At 40.1% G+C, this 13,777-nt stretch overlaps 1 protein-coding gene across 1 annotated transcript; it reads left to right on the top strand.

Annotated features, from left to right (window-relative positions):
- The first annotated feature begins 9,200 nt into the window (after positions 1 to 9,200).
- Positions 9,201 to 13,362, top strand: LOC115414780 (histidine triad nucleotide-binding protein 3-like). The gene is made up of 5 exons (XM_030128087.1): positions 9,201 to 9,370; positions 9,455 to 9,572; positions 11,959 to 12,022; positions 12,278 to 12,404; positions 12,660 to 13,362. The coding sequence occupies exons 1-5, from the start codon at positions 9,272 to 9,274 to the stop codon at positions 12,705 to 12,707; spliced, it is 456 nt and encodes a 151-aa protein (XP_029983947.1). The 5' UTR covers positions 9,201 to 9,271; the 3' UTR covers positions 12,708 to 13,362.
- Positions 13,363 to 13,777: the final 415 nt, after the last annotated feature.

Genomic DNA, 13,777 nt, shown 5'->3' with positions numbered 1-13,777 from the left:
CGTCACCGTTGTCTTTGTCACTGGCTATGAGGGTATCCTTGCACAGCATTGAATATACGACGATTGAAGTAAGTGCTTGTTTCCTATGCTTGTGATATGGATAATAAACCTCATGAACGTTTGTAATGGTGAGTCTGACGCGTCTTCAGTGTGAACCCCCATGTCTTAGCCTGCCGCGGCGTTTGGATTGTTTTTTTTTTTTTTTTTGCTTATACGCCGCAATATTTTGTCAACAGAAAATTTTTGTTGAAGCGTGGATCGTCGTACTTTCGGACAACCTTTTGTCGGATGCTTGATAATGTGGTGCCTGTAGTAAGTTGTAAACGAAAGACGGGGACGCGCATGGGATCCTCGTTCACGTCATTCATTCACAAATCTGCTGCTACGACTCGCATTTCCTTTTTCCACTCGCCTTTACAATAAGGGATCGTATGTTTTGATACATGTTCAGCGTGTTTGTCAATAAAGAGCGCTATTCCCCGGCTAGGCTCAGTGGTACTTTCACACAAGGTGATCGTACTGGTTTTGTTTCTTTTTGGGACTTTGGCTAATGTTTTGGTTCGTGTGTCAAGCGGGTGAAGCATTGCGCTTGGGAGTGCCGCCGTAGCTCTGGTTCTAAGACCGTCAGTCTGGTTCTAGGCTATCGGTATCCAGGTACATAAATACCCACCGCTAGTATGCACAGAAGACTAGGGTTGAGTTTAGCTTAGCTCCTGTGGATAGTTTAGGGGGAATAAAAAGACAACGTGCTGCATCTTCTTAAAGTAGAAATAAATACAACAAATAAGAGTAAATAAATAAATCATTGTGTTTGGTGTTGAGCAGATTGTGATTGTTGTTTTTTTTGTGAATGAAAATGGAGGAAAATGATAACGGATCTGATGATGTGAATGAAGTCACGGAAAAGAGAAAATCAAAACTTACTGTCAAGGCTTATGAACATAAACTGGAAAGGCTTCAAGACGAACTTCAAACAAAAGTAAGAAAGATTAAGGGTGAAATAAGACAAATTAAAGAGCTGATGCAGAGTGTGGAAAATGCTGCAAAAATACGGTTATGTCTTCAAAATATAACAACGCTGTTCGATGAGGCTACTCAACTTCATGATGTTTTAATGTCTATGCTCCCATTAGAAGAAAAGGAAAAACAGAATGCATGGTTTGACAGTGTTGAAGAGCACAAAACTGGTTTTGTGAATGAGGTTAATAAGTGGCTCCTGGATGTGCCAGCCACATTACAGCCACCAACAGAGGGCGTTGTTGGCCCTTCATGTGAGTCTACTGTTTCCAATGGTAAAACATCATGTATTCTAAAAAATGTGGAAGATGACATTCAGCCATGTGATAGTGTTTCTAATGTGTCAAGTAAAGTAAAGAAACGCAGTACAGTGGTAAGTAGGTGTCTTTCCACTACATCGTCAGCCCGGCTGAAAGCTGAAGCTGAGACAGCCGCTCTCCTGGCCCGTCAGAAAGTGCTGAAGGAGATGCATGCAATAGAACAGCAACAGGAGCTGTTGAGGAGAAAGAAAGAGGTGCTAGATTTAGACATGGAACTGGCTGCTTCTATGGCTAAAATGACTGTGTTAAAGGCCTCAGAAGGATCTCGTGTGTCTCGTGTTTCCACCAAGACAAATGGGATGAACTCTTATTTGGAAAGAGGTAGGAGAGTAGAGTTGAATGCTGATGCTGCAACATTTGTGCCTGTATTCACCCCCCAGCCACTTCTGAAAGAACCTGTGGGTGAGGCTGTGCCTTCAGACTGTCCTGTTGTAAGGCCTAAGATAAGACACAGAGCTGGGTCTCCCATCACAGTGACTGGGGCCGGTCTGACCATAATACCAGAAGGTGTTTCACATCAGTCAACTGAGACAACTTCTCATCCTCAGTTTGACCCTGTTGCACCTATAACAGAAAACAATTCTGATCAGCGTTTAATTACAGTTCTGGAGAAGCAAAATGAAATTACATCTCTATTAGTGAAACAACAGTCACTCTTTCTCTTACCCAAACGGGACCTGCAGTTTTTTGATGGAGATCCTCTGCAATATCAAACTTTCATAAAAGCTTTTGAACATAACATCGAAGGAAGAACTCAAAACCATAAGGACTGTTTGTATTACCTTGAACAGTACACTAGAGGTCAGCCCAGGGATCTGGTCCGAAGCTGCCAACATCTGCCTGCTGTCCATGGATACGCCAGAGCCAGAGCACTGCTTTTAGAGCATTTTGGGGATCCATTCAAGGTAGCCTCTGCCTACATGGATAAAGTGTTGTCCTGGCCCATGATTAAAGGAGAAGACATTAAGGCTTTGAAGGCGTACAGTCTTATGCTACAGGAGTGTTGTAACTCGATGGGAGATTCTGTTAGTGATCTCAATGTGCCAATTAATATGCAAACTATTGTGAAGAAACTGCCTTATAAGCTGCGGGATCGCTGGAGAAGTGTGGCCTGTGAGGTACAGGAGAAGTTTCGCCGTAGAGCTACTTTTTGCGATATTGTTGACTTTGTGGAGAGGCAAGTTAAAATAGCAAGTGACCCTCTATTTGGAGATATACAAGATTCACCAGGAACAGTAAGAAAGGACTCTAAAACGGTTAAGTCACGAACAAGTCCAAGGCCCAGAGGAAGTAGTTTTGCCACAACTATCGCACCTGTGGAGAGAAGAGTGGAACCTGTGAAAAGAGAGAAGAACTCACCGGTAAAAATCTGCCTATTTTGTGGAGCTGGTCATTCTTTAGATGTTTGCCTTCTGTTGGAAAAAAGGACACAAAGTGAGAAGATGTCTTTTTTGAAGGAACATAAGATGTGCTTTGGTTGCCTGTGCATTGGGCACATGAGCAAAGATTGCAGAAAACGTTTGGTTTGTCGATTATGCAATCTCAAGCACCCTACGTTGTTGCATGACCACTCGAAGGTTAGACAGAAGAGTTCAGTGCAGGTTAGTGATGGTTCAGAAATGGCCAGAGGAGGTGCTGTGGTGTCTGTTCAGACTAGTGGTTTGACTGGGGCCGGTAAAATGGACTGTGCATTATCGATTCTGCCTGTTCAGGTGAAGTCCAAAAGGGGACATGAGACCCTGGTCACTTATGCATTCTTGGATCCAGGGAGCACGGCCTCGTTTTGTACAGAGCGACTCATGAACCGCCTGAATCTGTCCGGTAGGAAACTTGGAATTCTGCTTAGAACAATGGGGCAAGAAAAGGTTGTGGACAGCTACTTGCTCTCAGATTTGGAAGTTGCAGGATTGGATTCGAATGATTACATCAATTTACCAGAAATCTTCACTCAAGGTTGCATGCCTGTTCATCATGGGAACATTCCACAGTCAAAGGATCTCCAAAGATGGCCGCACCTGAGACACATAAAAACACCGGTGATTGATGCTGATGTGGACCTTCTGATTGGCATAAACGTTCCTCAAGCACTAGAGCCCTGGGAAGTGGTTCGAGCTGTGGATGGTGGCCCATATGCCATCAAGACCATCCTGGGTTGGACAGTGAATGGACCACTCCATGGTGAATGCCAGATCAGCACTAATGGTTCTCAGCCTGATGTTACAGTGAACCGGATTTCAGTAGCAAAGCTTGATGAGCTTTGGGAAAAGCAGTTAAAGGTGGATTTCCCTGAAACTGTGCTGGATGAACAGCCTGGTCTTTCCAGGGAGGATCAGCGCTTTATGGAATCTGTATCAGAGTCATCCAAGCTTATTGATGGGCATTACACAATTGGATTGCCAATAAGACAACGAAACCTCAAAATGCCAAACAATAAGACAGTCGCAGAACAGCGTGCACAAAGTCTGAAAAGGCGCTTAAACAAAGACCAGTCCTTTCGCTCTGATTATGTCGTTTTTATGTCTGGGATGCTTGCTAGTGGTTATTCAGAAAGGGTTCCATCTGAGCAGTTACATCGTTCTGATGGGAAGGTGTGGTACATCCCACATCATGGTGTGTATCACCCTAGAAAGAAAAAACTAAGGGTTGTGTTTGACTGTGGTGCCACATTCCAGGGAACCTCTTTGAACTCCCAGCTTCTTCAAGGTCCAGATTTGACAAGCTCATTGGTAGGAGTCCTCACAAGGTTTCGTAAAGAATCTGTGGTGCTCATGGCAGATATTGAGGCCATGTTTCATCAGGTCAGGGTGCCAGCTGAAGACTGTGACCTGTTGAGATTTTTGTGGTGGCCTGAGGGAGATTGTGCGCAAGAGGTGGTTGAGTACAGAATGAAGGCACATCTGTTTGGTGCTACGTCCTCCCCTAGTTGTGCCTGTTTTGCCCTGAGGAAGTGTGCTGAAGACAATCAGGAGCACTTTAGTCCTTTGGCAGTTAATGTTCTACTTCACCATTTCTATGTTGACGATTGTCTGGTGTCCGTTGGCTCTGAGGAGGAAGCAGTGTCTCTGTACCAAGAGCTTCATGCGCTGTGCGCTGAAGGTGGTTTCAAGCTCACAAAATGGATCAGTAACCGGCGCACAGTGCTTACTGCTATTCCTCTAGAGGAAAGGGCCAAGGAAGTGAAAGATCTGGATTTGGACAGTGATGCCTTACCTGTGGAGCGTGTCTTGGGTGTTCAGTGGTGTGTCCAGTCCGACTCGTTCAAATTTAAGATCATACTCAGGAATTGTCCGATTACAAGGCGAGGAATTCTGTCTGTTATTAGCTCCATCTATGACCCACTTGGTTTCTTGGCACCTGTTGTTTTGTCCGCCAAGAAAATCCTCCATGACCTTTGTAGGAGACGTTTGGGATGGGATGATCCTCTGCCTTCTTCAGTTGTTAGGGAGTGGATGGCTTGGTTGGAAGACCTCCACCATCTCGAACATTGGGAGGTTGTAAGATGTTTAAAACCCTTGGATTTTGGTGACCTTGCTACTGCTCAGCTTCACCATTTCGCAGATGCGAGCGAGGAAGGTTTTGGGACAGTGACCTACCTGTTACTTTATGACAAAGGTGGCAGAGTTCACTGTGCATTTGTAATGGGTAAGGCACGTGTCGCTCCGTTAAAACCTGTCACCATTCCTCGTATGGAGTTGACTGCTGCAGTAGTGGCTAGCAGGATGGATAAGTTGTGGAGGAAGGAGCTGCAAATGGAGCTTAAAGAGTCTGTGTTTTGGACGGATAGCACTTCTGTTCTGAAATACATAAAAAATGAGACCTCACGTTTTAAGATCTTTGTGGCAAACAGAGTGTCGGAAATACTCAAGCTGTCAAACGTATCTCAGTGGAGGTATGTTAATACATCTAACAACCCTGCAGATCTAGCTTCCAGAGGTGCGAAAGTGGAGCCATTTCTAAAGTCTGGTGCATGGCTCAGTGGTCCTGATTTTCTTCTGGAACCTGAGTGCAGGTGGCCTACAAATCCAGAAATCTTGGAAGACCCTTTTGTTGCAGATCCAGAGGTTAAGGTTATGACAGTGAACACAGTACAAGTTAAGCAGATGAGTCCATTTGAGGAGTTCATTGGCTACTTTTCTTCTTGGCTCAGTCTTAAAAGGTCTGTTGGTTGGTTTTTGAAGCTTAGGACTTTGCTGCTGTCTCTAGCACAGCAGAGAAAACATTTGAAAGGGACTTTGTCCAAGTCAGAGCTCAGTGGTGAGCAGCTGGAGAAAGAGCTTAAGCTCCAGATGGAAAATGTTAAAGGTCAACTGCTGAACAGTGTTCTGTCGGTGGAGGACTTGGATGAAGCTGAAATGGCTGTGATTCGTTTCTGTCAAAAGATTAGATTTTCGGAAGAGTTTGATAATTTGGAGAAAGGAGAGTTGGTGAAAAGAACAAGTCATCTCTACAAGCTGGACCCAATCCTTGATGATGGTTTGTTAAGGGTTGGAGGTAGACTTAGTAGAGCCGCTATGCCAGTTGAAACAAAACATCCAGTTATCCTGGCAAAAGACCTTCACATCTCCCATCTTATTCTCAGTCATGTACATCAAGAGACAGGTCATGGTGGACGTAATCACATGCTTTCCCACCTGCGGCAAAAATATTGGATTCCTGGTGCTTGTGCAGCTATTAGAAAGATTTTGGGAAAATGTGTCGTCTGTCGTAGATTGTCTGTTACACCTGGATGGCAGAAAATGGCTGATCTACCCCAGAGTAGAATAACTCCTGACGAGCCTCCATTTAGCAGAGTAGGTTGTGACTGTTTTGGTCCATTTGAGGTCAAGCGTGGTCGATCTGTAGTCAAGAGGTATGGGCTTATTTTCACGTGCTTGGCAATACGAGCCATACACCTTGAAGTTTTGTCATCTTTAGACACCGATTCCTTCATCAATGGTCTGAGAAGATTTGTTGCGAGACGTGGTCAAGTTCAGGAAATCCATTCAGATAATGGTACCAACTTTGTGGGTGCTGAACGTGAATTGCGAGAGGCCATTGAGAAGTGGAACCATAGTCTCATAAATGACACATTGTTGCGAAAGGGTGTGAAATGGGTTTTCAATCCCCCAGCTGCATCACATCATGGAGGTGCATGGGAGAGGTTGATTAGGTCGGTGCGTAAAGTGCTAAACTCTGTTTTGAAGACTCAGACTTTGGATGAGGAGGGTTTGGTAACTGTGTTCTGTGAAGCTGAGGCAATCGTGAACAGCCGTCCAATAACAAAGGCTTCTACAGACCCTAATGACTTGGAGGCGTTGACCCCTAACCATCTACTACTCCTCAAATCAAGGCCGTCGTTGCCACCTGGAGTGTTCGACAAAGACGACATATATGCTCGCCGTCGTTGGAAGCAGGTGCAGTATATGTCAGGTTTGTTCTGGAAGCGCTGGGTCAAAGAATATCTTCTCGGACTTCAAGAGCGCCAGAAATGGAACAATATTAGAAGAAACTTCGTTCCTGGAGATGTCGTAATGCTTGTGGATGATATGGCACCACGAAATTCTTGGATTACAGGAAAGGTTCTTGATACTGTTCTGGACAAAAATGGCCTGGTGCGTATCGTACGGATTAAAACCCGAACGAGCATTTTGGATCGACCAATCACCAAAGTCTGCCTTCTGCAGGAAGCAGAGGGGCAGTGAAGATCCTTTGGATTATAGCTATGGACATGATCTTTTTCCCTTTGTGGAATATGAATTTTTTTTTGGACATATTTTGTCAATTTGGACTCTGATTGGACTATCTTAGTGTTTGTCATGGTGTCTGTCTCCTACAGTTAGTGGTGGTGGTTAATTATTGCTGTGCAATAATTAGGGGCCGGAATGTAGGAGCCGTAAGCACTGTGTGGGTTTTCTTTGGTTTTTCTCTTATTTGTGTGACGTCATGATATTGGCACCTGTTACGTGTGGCACTGTGGGTGTGGTGTTGTCTATTAAGTCTCTGTGCTCACCTGGGTGTGTAAGTGGCCTGGATCATGGCGGCGGGGTGAGCCTGGGGAGAAACTTTCTGTTGACCGTCATTATCATCCTTATCACCGTCACCGTTGTCTTTGTCACTGGCTATGAGGGTATCCTTGCACAGCATTGAATATACGACAATTGAAGTAAGTGCTTGTTTCCTATGCTTGTGATATGGATAATAAACCTCATGAACGTTTGTAATGGTGAGTCTGACGCGTCTTCAGTGTGAACCCCCATGTCTTAGCCTGCCGCGGCGTTTGGATTGTTTTTTTTTTTTTTTGCTTATACGCCGCAATAATCATGTTGTCAACTTTTTGTCCTGAGAGTTAAACCCAAATGTTGAGAAGCAGCATTCATTTTTTCAGCCTCACATAACTGGAACTCCAGAGAGATGTCAATCAACCACAACTCTCAGCTGTTTAAACATGAAGATCTTTTGCTCATTTTTTTTTTTTTTTTTTTTCACTTATTAGTTTTAAATATATTACGTTGAATGTACAGGTTTAAAGTGTTCTGGGTTGTAAACATTTCTACACTTTGTAAAGCACTTTAACTTGCCTTGTTGAAATTTGCCATACAAATAAACTTACCTTGCCTATTCTTTAATTTTTTGTGTGTCATCATTTCAGTTTTATCACAAAAAAAAAATAAAACAGATATAAAATGAAGTTAATAAAGACTAGGATAATAAATACAAATGTGGTCAATAGAATACTTAATTTTTTTTAATGGTCTGATGCACATTGTAGCTGCTACAACCTCACATTCTAAGCAAAAAGAACACAAACATACGTAAGCACAGATTAGAGTGGGTTGTTATTAATCCATTCCCTTCTTCTACTGTTTATTTGACTGTTGTTTGTTTTCATATCCAACTAATTCTGTAAAGCCCTGTCTCTTTTTTTTTTTATGTTTTTATGTTATATACTTGCTGTGAAGCCTACTGAGTCTGCCTTGTGCATGAAATGTGCTCTATAAATAAAGTTGAATTGAACTGAGCTCTGTAAAATGGGTAGTATCACATCAACTATCACATTCACCTCCATTTACTTCCTTACCTTTACATACAAAGCAATATGCCTCTGTGTTTTGTCATAACTGTACCGAACACAAGTGTTTTACAGATGTTAAACAGAGGCAATAAAACAGGGGTGTCAAACTTATTTTAGTTCAGGGGCCATATTCAGTCTAATATGACATAAAGTGGGCCGGACCAGTAAAATAATAGCATGATAACCAATAAATAATGACAACTCCAAATTCTTTTAGTGCAAAAAATAACGTTCAGTTATGCCAATATTTACATTTACAAACTATCCAAACAAAAAGGATGTGAATAACCTGAAAAAAACAGAATTAGTTAAGAAATAAAAATTCAATTTTATCATTAATATGCCTCAACTTATCATTTATACATATGCACAAAAACATTCAGTAACAGGCAGAAAATTGTTAAAATTGCACTTAATTTTCTTCATTTTGTTCAAGTTATTCACATGTTATTGTTAAAAGATAGTTTGTTAACATTTCATAATTTAACATTTTTTTTGCACTAAATCAAAGAGAAAAATTGGTGTTGTCATTATTTATAGGTTATTATGATATTACTTTTGAGTTTGATGCCCTAACTTGCACTTTGCAAATTCATCCCACGGGCCGGATTGGACCCTTTGGCGGGCCGGTTTTGGCCCCCGGGCCGCATGTTTGACACCTGTGCACTAAAACTATGGTGCATTTACGTAAGCATGATGTAACGTTTTGTGACCATACCTTATAAGGATTTTCACGCTTTGACAAGGGAATTTCCGAGGATCCCATAAACGCATCAGTGGACCGGCTCGATGAGCTGCGTCACCGGTGGATGTCCTGACTTCAGCAGACACGCCTAGAAGTCAAAGTCTGTGTTTACTTCCGACACAACCTCCACTACACATTATGGAAACGGCCGTGGGGTCTCAGGACACGTCTGTGGGCGAAGAGTGCCCCTTCTGTCAAATAGTAAACAACCAGAGTGACACAGAAATCTTGCTGAGTGTAAGTATAGGCACTTTATTCATTCATTCATTCATTCATTGATCATCTGGTGGAGATCCTCACTCATCTGTCTGATCTGGACAGGATGCTGAGCTGGTTTGTTTTCGGGACTTGAAGCCTGGAGCTGCACATCATTACCTCATTATTTCAAGGACTCACATCGACAACTGTAAGAGTCTGAAGGCTGAACACATCCCTCTAGGTGAGAGGCCCAGACTTCACATTCTGTCTTCACAGCTCATGTTTACCTCTAACAGTACCATTAAACCATACAGACCCAGCGCTACTTCTGTGTCAGTTCCCAAATGATTTTTTCTCTACAGATTTAACCTTTCTTACAATAGGGGATTTATTTCCATTCATTATAATATTATCCTCTGTACTTTGGGTTTTTTCTGTAGAAATCATGTATTTTCCTGTATTTAATTCACTGATCATATAGATATTTATAAAAAATCCAATTAAAGTTGAGGGTTATTATATCAGAAACAGAAAACTGAAGAAAAAGGTACTTTTTTGGCAAAGATATCATTAACTGAACATAAAACCAAGTGTCTCCATCCACTGTCATTGATCCAACACTTCTATCATTTCACTCTAAAATAAATATCGTTAATGTTCAAAACAGATCCTTTAAACCTTAAAGACCCAGTGTTACTTTTGTGGTAACTCCCAAATGATTTTTTTTTTCTCTCTATTTAACCTTTCTTAAGTGATTTATCAGCATTTATTGTAAAATTTTCCTCTTATATAAATAAATAGCTGCGTCTTTATTTGCATGTACTTGTCAACCCACTGCTACTTTTGTGACTGTTCCCAAAAGATTTTTTTTTCCTGTAGATTTAACTTTCCTTAAGTAGATTTATCATTATTTATTACAATATAGTCCTTTGTATTGTTTCTGTGTAAATCATTTATTTTCCTGTATTTAATTTACAGATTATGTAGATATTCATTAAAACTCAGATTAAAGTTGAGGGTTATTATATCAGAAAAAGAGAAAACTGAAGAAAAAGTGACTTTTTGCAGCAAAGACATCATTAACTAAACATAAAACCAAGTGTGTCCATCCACTGTCTCTGATCCAACTCCATGGGTTTTACTGGTGAATCAATGTTGTAGAAGATTATGGTGTTTTCATGTTCCCTACAGAGCCTTTGAATGTCCGAATGGGTCATATCTGATGAGCATGAAAAGATGACAAACTACATTTTACACCAGGTATTTACATGGATTGATAGGACTAGTGGACCAACAGGTATTAAACAGTTTAGATCAGTAGATGGGTTTGGTCGACACTGGCTGTTTGGGTCTTTATGGGTTAAGACAGAAAAAGAGGAATCATTTCTTTGCATCTGGAGGAAATGGAATTGTCTGATGGTCTTAGTTCAGTTTATTCAGTAGTAAGATAAGAGCTGACCTTTGACACTACTCATTCACAGACAGTACATCATTTTGTTACTAAGCAAGATTTTTAATACAAATGGTACCCAAATATGCTTCATATCTGTCATCAACGCCATAAACAGTGTGAAACATTTCTTTCTTTTTTTGTTTTCCTTGACTCAAGAGCAACATAATAGAAATTCCATTGTACTTGTACTATAATATACCTGTGCACATGGCAATAACCATAACCTTGGTTTGGTTCACTCACTGTTCAATCCAAGACTAAGATTGAGAAGCTGGTACAATTTACCATGAAACTAAAAGGAGACAAGGATTATCACACACTCCAACCCATATATGAGAGAACTTTTGTCCATCAGGCTCATGGAATTGTAAAAGACTCAAGCCATAATAATTCATATTCCGGATAGAGGCTCTGGCATATCCTCTATCCTGAATATGAGTTATTACCTTCAAGGTGCCTTTTCAGAGCAAGTAAACACAAAACTAACAAGTGCAAGTGCATTTTCCTCCAAACTTCTATAGCACTGCTAAGTATGATACCAGCTTTATTTATTAGCTCTTGAGTCCCTTTCTTATGGCCCTTTATATGGAATTATAGTAACTTATTTTTGTCTTTATTTTACATGTTGGTTTTATTATCTGTGTTTTAGTGTTAATGTATTTATTGATTGTATTACTCTTATTATTATTTTTACTCTTACTGCTTTTAAATGAGGGCTTAATTAAATTACATCTCATTTTATGATAATTTGTGTTCTTTTATTTTTGAACTGCAAGAAAAGACTGACTGAGTGAGTGAGTGAGTATTTTTTGTTTGTATTTGCTATCATTGATTTGTGAGTGTGTGGGCTTTCTATGTACTATTGCTTCAGGTACTATGACTGAAGAGTTGCAATACCTCCAGAAGCAGCAGTCTTTTTTTTTTTTTTTTTTCTTTAATGATGCAGGGTTTTTTTTTAAACTTCTTACAAATCCTTTCTCCTTCAGTTCACAAAATGTAGGAAAAAAACAAACTAATTGATGAATTAAAATAACTGAATGAGCTGTAACCACTCAAATTCAATGAAATGATTTTAGTTTTTAAAATCCCTACTGAAAATCCAAGAAACACTTCAATCTTTTATTAATGTTTATTGGAAAAATAATCCAACATTTGTTGACTTGTTTGTTGACAGTGGAGCATATGGTGGAGATGGGAAAGAACATACTGGAAAAGAACAAAATCTCTGATGACATCAGGTAAATCCATTACACTCACACAAATCATATCACCGAGACAATGGAGACACTAACTGTGCTTGTTTTTATATGTTCCTGGCATACCCCCCCCCCCCCCACACACACACACACACACACACACACACACACACACATTTGTCCATCACTTTGCTTTGCTTCACAGGTTACTATTTTATTTGTATTTTACAGTGGCTGTAGTAGTTTTATATTCTCTGTGAACTACAGTACTTTTAAAACCACTTTGTATTTTTACAGGATGGGGTTTCATATCCCTCCATTCTCTTCTGTTCCTCACCTTCATCTCCATGCTTTAGCACCAGCAAGTAAGATGAACATGAAATCCCAGCTTCGCTACGGGCCACAGTCTCATTGGTTCATCACAGTAAGTGCTACATTGTCTTTACAGCTGCAGATGTTTCCAGAGGCTGAAAGTAGCCATTAAAATCAATCTGAGTTTTCTATCCTTACATGATGTCTGAAATGTAAAAATCAAAAATTAAACTAATTTTTCTTTTACCTCTGTGTCTGTTTTGTTTACTGTGTTCATGCTGTCATTTGTCATCCTGAATAATCACTACTGAAGTGAACTGCCATATTCTATGTACTTGTAAACTCTTTTTTTTGTGTTCTGTTGCAGGTAGACAAAGTGCTTTCTCAGTTAAGAAGACAAGGAAAAGTCAAATGAAGAGCAAACAACCCATTTTTTTTTTTTGGAGTAGCCCAAATATTTTTGCCTTATGTACTGTATTTATTTTACCAGTTTGTCACATACATCATAGTGCTGTCAGTGTCAAGTTGTGTGAGGGGATTTTTTCAGCCAAGTGTATTTATTTATAAATTGCAAGCAAATATTGTTGCATTTTTATATGTCAAAAAGTGCGGTTCTTTTTGCAGTTTGCAATGAAATTATCATTATGCGCTAACATATTAGTTTGTGTAAATGAAAAGTTTATTGTATTGTTTATGCATATTGGTATGTGCAGTCCTTCCATGATTAGTGTAAATCATGTATATTAATAATTATTTATTTCTAGAAAGGTGTTTTTTTTATTGTTCATTAAGGATGAGTTGGACATTTTCAGTTCTGGTTTTGAACCACTGGATGTCATTGGTGTATTGAAGATCTTATCGAGATGCAGTGATGAGAGATAACTGACATGGGACTCCACATCTCATATTTAGCACTTTATATACGTATAATTTGATCATTCATTTGTTTTCATGCTTATTTGAAAGATCTAGGAAGGGGATATAGGTGTTGGGCTTCTCAAGCTTTAGATTGCTTATGCAGAGTTTGAAAGAGGCATTACTTCTACTTTCACATCAACAATGCAATATTATACAAGTGTAGATCTGTGATGGGTGTACAGACCACTGTGGGACTGACACAGAGTGTTTTGTTGAATAATAATAATATTAATAATAATACATAAATCTGTCATTCAGTCTCTGCTTACCAACAGGTACATACATTCAACGGAGAGCTCTTTTCCCCGTAAAGTTTTTGTCATTAACAAATCATTAAATACATATAGATCGTTATAATCAGTTATGTTAAATTAAATGTAGGCTGCGTGTCCGATAATGGAACCATGGCTAATCTGCAAGGCACACATCGTCTGACGCAACGAATAAGTGAATATTCCGGATGAAAAGAAATGTCTGAATAGTTAGATTCTCTTCAGCGCCAACATTTACCATTCAGCAAAATGAGTCAAGCCAGCTGCACAGGTCTAAATTTATCCCTGCTTTTTG

The sequence above is a fragment of the Sphaeramia orbicularis genome, chromosome 24, assembly GCF_902148855.1.
Source record: "Sphaeramia orbicularis chromosome 24, fSphaOr1.1, whole genome shotgun sequence".
Classification (NCBI taxonomy): Eukaryota; Metazoa; Chordata; class Actinopteri; order Kurtiformes; family Apogonidae; genus Sphaeramia; species Sphaeramia orbicularis.
This window is presented reverse-complemented; position numbering and strand designations above follow the sequence as displayed.

Coding starts and splice junctions, on each gene's coding strand:
- LOC115414780 (XM_030128087.1), top strand. CDS start 9,272: ATGGAAACGGCCGTGGGGTCTCAGGACACGTCTGTGGGCGAAGAGTGC. Junction 9,371..9,454: donor ACACAGAAATCTTGCTGAGT/GTAAGTATAGGC, acceptor TGATCTGGACAG/GATGCTGAGCTGGTTTGTTT. Junction 12,023..12,277: donor AAAATCTCTGATGACATCAG/GTAAATCCATTA, acceptor GTATTTTTACAG/GATGGGGTTTCATATCCCTC.